This window comes from Enhydra lutris, unplaced genomic scaffold, assembly GCF_002288905.1.
Source record: "Enhydra lutris kenyoni isolate GAN:26980312 unplaced genomic scaffold, ASM228890v2 scaffoldscaffold17, whole genome shotgun sequence".
NCBI lineage: Eukaryota > Metazoa > Chordata > Mammalia > Carnivora > Mustelidae > Enhydra > Enhydra lutris.
The window spans coordinates 6,399,033-6,405,032 of record NW_019154101.1 but is presented as its reverse complement, the minus strand read 5'-3'; the positions used below and the strand labels follow the sequence as shown (position 1 = coordinate 6,405,032).

The window sequence follows — 6,000 nt, the reverse complement described above, 5'->3', positions numbered from 1 at the left end:
TGACAGACAGAGATCACAAGTAGGCAGAGAGGCAGGCAGAGAGAGAGGCGGAAGCAGGCTCCCTGCCGAGCAGAGAGCCCGATGCGGGGCTTGATCCCAGGTCCCTGGGATCATGACCTGAGCTGAAGGCAGAGGTTTTAACCCACTGAGCCACCCAGGCGCCCCTCTAGTCCCACTTATTGACAAGACTGTCTTTCCCACTGAATTTCAGTGGTGCCCTTGTTTTCCAATCAATTTCTACAAAAAATAATCTTCCTGGGATTTTGATTGGGATTGCAGTTAAGCATGTGTTCCATTTACTTACCCCCATAATCTCAGCAATATGAGACTTCCAATTCTATAACATGGTATATTACTTGATTGATATATATATCTTTAATTTCTCTTCTTGAATATATATATATATATATATATATTTTTTTTTTTTTTAATTTTATTTATTTATTTGACAGACAGAGATCACAAGTAGGCAGAGAGGCAGGCAGAGAGAGAGAGGAGGAAGCAGGATCCCCGCGGAGCAGAGAGCCCGATGTGGGGCTCGATCCCAGGACGCTGGGATCATGACCTGAGCCGAAGGCAGAGGCTTTAACCCACTGAGCCACCCAGGTGCCCCCAGACCTGACTTTCTTGATTACACCATGCACACCTTCACCTTAGGGCCTTTCTGATGCCTGGGACCCTCTTCCTCCAAAATTCTGCTTGGCTCACACCTTCCCCCATTACAAGTCTCTGCCTAGAAGTCTCCTTCCCGCTGACACCTGCCCCGATTTCCTGGTTGAAACCCTGTTTAACTGGGGCTAGCCGCTACCCTTGCATTTCCTGTCCCACCTCCCCCCACTACCCCCAGCACGTCTCATCTTCTAAGACGTGCTGAATAACACTTAGCCACTATGTTTGCTGTCTGTCTCCCTCACTGGAATGTGAACTCCAGGAGGACAGAGATTTTTGTCTGTCTGGTTCAGTGCTGTGTCCCTAGCACTTAGAACGATGCCTGGACGAGGGTAGGGGCTTAACGAATATTTGTTATCTGAGAAATCACGAGTTCTTTGTGCAAATTCTGTGTTTTCTAATACACATGAACTTAAACACGTAATTATTAAAATGAAGAGTATCTTTGTAACATTTAAAGGACCTCACATACACCAACGGTGTAAATCCCACTTTGGGCACGATTGCCGTCTACCCATTGTCACGAGCACAGAGCGGCCTAGCAGGTCATCGGAGAGATGGGACAATGGAACGGGAAGTTCAATGGGTCTGTGCAAACAATGGCCCGTGGGCCTATTTTTATAAGTGAAGCTTCAGTAGAACACACCACGCCCACTTGTTTACACATCACCCAGACTGAAATATTTGTGATCTGGTCGTTTACAGAAAAGGTTGGCCAGCCCGTCCCTGAGTTGACAGGCAGCTAGATCCTGTGGACTGTGCTGGAAGGGCAAGGTTGAGGGAAGCGGAAGCTTGCATGGGGAGTGTGCCTGGGGGGCAGGGGGGGGGAGATAAGTGCCTACTTTGCTTGCTTCAAAGCTTTGCCTGGGCTTGGCCGTGCCCAGCACTCACACAGGTGCACACATATCGTGTAAATCTTCACCCCTGCCTCTTAGGCCCGGTGGGGTTTAGGCTACCCAGCTTCTAGCCAAGGCTCGCTCATTCACTGGTTGTGAGGTCTAATTCCTCCTCACAACAGCTTTCCTCCGAAAATGAGGACCAAAATCCCACCTCCCAGGGGTGGTCATGAGATTAAAGGAGGAAAGCAAATAAAACACTGAGCGAGAGGCACTAGAAAGAAGTTAGTGTCGTTGTGGTATTACGGAATCTCACCCAAACTGAGGTCTTGAAAAGCAGGCCCTGTCATTCCCAGTGTCCAGCTGCGGAACCGAGACTCAGAGAGGCCCCGTGACTTGTCCAAGGCCGCACTCTCCTAAGACATCAATTAGCTCTTTCTGGCACAAGAGCCCATACTTTTCCATTGCTCCTTTTTTGCCATTTAAAAAAAAAAAACTATGAAAGTAATTTTTTAAATTACTCACTGTAATTATGTGAAAGCTCACTGTAAACATTTCCTACAGTAGAGAGAGATGAAAAATGAAAAACCAAAGTGTCCTTGTTCCATGTCCTTTTACCCAGGGGAGACCTCCTTGGCCGTTTTTCTCGCTTCTCTGAGCAGTGTGGCAAGGGAGGCCTTGCTCTGTTCTGAGGACAGCCCCGGGCATTGGTCGGGCAAGGATGGAATGAGCTAAGGCTTATGTGAAAGCCTATGAATACAGGGAAGCACCACACGAATGTTTACTATGATCTCAGCACCCACTGTGGGGCTCCGGCTCATCAAGGCCTCACCTGAGGCCTGGGGCGGGGGGCACAGAGCCAGACCTCAGAGGCCATCCTGCCCAGCCTCTGCCACATCTTTAATGACAGTGCTCCAGCCTCTACTCGCATGCTTTCAGTGACGGGGAGCTCATTACTGCACCAGGCTGGCCCGTTTGCCAGCAGCAAATCTGCCTGTTAAGAGGTCTTCCTTCCGACCCCAAACGTGCCTCTGGATAACTTCCCGGTTCCAGAGCCGGGGTTGTGAGTAAGTGGAGGAACAGGGGCTGAACTCCAAGTTCACATGCTGAGCCTGTGCTCCTTAGGAGGGCTCAGCCTTTCTGTAAAGCACAGACTTCCCTCTCCCGGCCTCACTCGGGGGTGAGATGGGCAGAGGCAGGCCTATGTTCCCCACTTCCCTGAACCCCCGGTGGGGCTGGCAGAGGGTCAGACAATGGGTCAGCCTGTGAAATTTTGGGGACCCTGGAGAAATATCCCCCAGGCATGTCTTGTGCCACTTTCTCACATGGTCAACCCCTCTCAGACTCAAAAGGGCACCACCTTTCCCAGGAAGCCTCCTTGAGCCTCTCCTCTGGCCTCTGTCCTGGCAGAGCTGGGTGATCTTGTTCTGGGATTCCATAATGTCCCGTCCAGATGTGCTGTCACTATATTTCATCACAACGGCATACTGATCTCTCTCTCTCTCTAAGATTTTTAATTCATTTATTTGACAAAGAGAGAACGCAAGTAGGCAGAGCTGCAGGCAGAGGGAGGGGGAGAAGCAGGCTCCCCGCTGAGCAGGAGCCAGATGCGGGACCTGATCCCACAATGCTGGGATCATGACTCAAGCTGAAGGTGGGGATTTTATCGACTGAGCCACCCTGGTGCCCTAATGATCTCTTTATAGAAACAATTCTAGTACGTGTAGTAAGGGTTACCATTTCCTCAGTGTTTACTGTACGTCAGGCAGTGTTGAGTGCTTTAGACATATAAACTCACCCACTCCCACCGCAATCCCACAGAGGTAGGTACTATTAGAACTGTTATGGATGAGGAAATGGAGGGCCAGAAACACTGAGTGCTTGTCCCAGATCCCACAGCTTTGAGAGGGTGAAGGCAAGATTCAAACCTGCATCCCAGTACTGCACTCCCATCAGGACCGGGCTCATGTCTTACTGAGTTCTGAAGCCTCTATCACTGAGCATAGTAGGTGCTCAGTAAAGTTTGAAGAATAAAGGGAAGAATAAGACAGGTGCTCCGTCCTCCCTATCTACCACCTGCCCTCTCCCCAGCTCCAAAGACCACAACTTACCCTGGTGGTTCGTTCCTCTTCCTTCACCAACACCTCTTGCAACTGGAAGGGCTCCAGTTGGAGAATCACAGGGGAGCAGCCAGTGACCGCTGGCACCAAAGTGCCAGTAAAGAGAGAGCACCACCATTTACATCCCTGGAGATGGGTGGTTTACCAAAGCTGCTGGCAGCCTCTGGGGCAGGCTTGGTGGGCTGCCTGGAGGCGGGGACAGAAGCGGCAGGACTGGAGCAGAAAGGGCACGGGAAGCGACCTGGGCTTGGCCTTCCTGGGGCCTCTGGAGATCGGGCTCAAGCGGCTGTGCCTCTTCGCCCAGGACGGCTACATCGACTTCATGGAGTACGTGGCTGCGCTCAGCCTGGTCCTCAAGGGGAAGGTGGAACAGAAGCTGCGCTGGTACTTCAAGCTCTACGACGTCGATGGCAATGGATGCATCGACCGCGATGAGCTGCTCACCATCATCCGGGTAACTCCAGGTGCAGAGGGCCGGGCCGGGGCGGGGGCAGCGGCGGGGCCCACCCCAGCCGACAGGCTGCCTGAGGGCCGGCAGGCGCGATGGGTCTTCAGAAAGAAGAACTGTAGTCTCAGAAGGGGGCTGGGTTGGGACTGAGCGTCCGGCTCGGGGCTGGGGGTAGGGGGAGGAGTGGGGGTGGGATGGGTAGCGTGATTGGGGCCGCAGGCCGTCCACCCTCTCGGCCTCTATTTTTCCATCTGCACGGAGACAAGCTCTTAAACCCCAGGGCTGCCTCTAGTGCCCAGTCTGTTATTCTGACACCACTGAGGCTGAGCTAGGATGGGTCCTCTCACTTCTCCCCAGGCCATCCGAGCCATTAACCCCTGCAGCGACTCCACCATGAGTGCCGAAGAGTTCACCAATACAGTGTTCTCCAAGATTGATGTCAACGGGGATGGTGAGGAGTCTGGGATGGGGACCGCTGTGGGGGGTGGGGGGGTGGGGGGAGAGGGGCGGGCCCTCTGCTGGCCACATCCTCCATCTGCCCCTGCCCCAGGCACAAGAGTTGGATTTTAGGGACCAGACTTTGGGCTCTGGCTCCTTTAGCTGCCCCCCTCACAGCCTCGCTTCACCTAGCATTGGCTCTGCCCCCCTCCATGCTACGGGGAAGTGGGGAGCACCCTCCTCCCCCTGACTCCCTTTCTCTGTACGACAGGGGAACTGTCCCTGGAGGAGTTCATCGAGGGCGTCCAGAAGGACCAGATGCTCCTGGACACATTGACACGGAGCCTGGACCTCACCCGCATCGTTCGCAGGCTCCAGAACCGCGAGGAGGAGGAGGGTGGGGAGGGGGCAGGCGGTGGGGAGACTGAGGCAGCCGGCTGAGCCCACCGCTGGGCTGATTCTGTACTGGGGAGGGGTCGTGTGTTGGTGCCTAAGGTCGTCACTGTAATACTAGATGTGGTCTGCTGAACTCAAAGGCTCAGCTCCCCTCTTTGGGGTGTGGGATGGGTGGGCCAGAAGGGCAGGGGTGGGAGTCCGGTAGGATGGTTCCTGAACCCTGTGCATGACTCAGCTGGTGGTGACTGCCCCTCCTGGGGGACCCTCAGGGACCTCCCCCAGCTTTTCCCCACTGAGATGCTCCAGTCCCCCTATTTCGGAGCTGGGCTTTCAGGGACCCTGATGGAATCCTACAGATCAGGTGCTGCAATCACACACCCAACCTGCACCCCAGCACCCCGAGCCTACTTGTGTGGTGTGTTGATTTATCCCTCCCTTCCCCAAGTGTTTATCACACACCTTCTTTGTAGGAACGCTAGATGTTGGACACGCCAAGAAGAGGATCCCTAAGGAACAGGCTAAGCATTAGTATAATAAAATACGGAAAGAGAAGCTAGGATACTAGAGAAAGTCCTCATTTATCCAGAGGAACTCCGTCTTTGTTCAGAAGTGACTGCACAGCACCCTGACTTCCCGCGCTGGCCCATCCCGCAGCTCTGTGACTCACTGCCTGTGGCAAGTGTCCTGACCATCCCTCCCGGGTCTAGCTTAAATCCCTCTTGCTGCAGTGATACCTGACACCAGTTGGGAAGTGGGGCAGGCAGTTAGTTACAAGTGGGCCCCATTCCCATTTTTTGCACGCCCCGGCTTTGGGAATACCTCTCCAAGAACCTGGAGGCTGGAGCAGCTGGCCTCATTTTTGCAAAGATGCTCCTTCTGGGCTTTGAGTCTTCACTTCTGCTGGGTGTGGGGGAAGGACAAGGAGTGAATAAAAATCCAAGGGTAGGAGAGAGAAAACAAGGGGTAAGAGGAATGAAGCTCCAGCTTGCTGAGAGGCATCCTCACCGTGGGGAGGGGGTTGGGGAAGAGAGGGTCCTACCAGTAATCACTGGGACCACCTCAGGCTGGTAAATCAGCCAAAACCTGAGCACAG

General features: G+C 53.6%; 1 protein-coding gene across 1 annotated transcript in view; it reads left to right on the top strand.

Annotated features, from left to right (window-relative positions):
* The window catches only part of LOC111147844 (guanylate cyclase activator 1A), a 6,928-nt gene extending 1,925 nt beyond the window's left edge, over positions 1-5,003 (top strand). The window contains exons 2-4 of the mRNA XM_022504096.1: positions 3,930-4,079; positions 4,431-4,524; positions 4,783-5,003. Coding sequence (XP_022359804.1) covers positions 3,930-4,079; positions 4,431-4,524; positions 4,783-4,952 — 414 coding nt within the window. The 3' untranslated portion in view covers positions 4,953-5,003. The remainder of the gene's footprint in view (positions 1-3,929; positions 4,080-4,430; positions 4,525-4,782) is intronic.
* Positions 5,004-6,000: the final 997 nt, after the last annotated feature.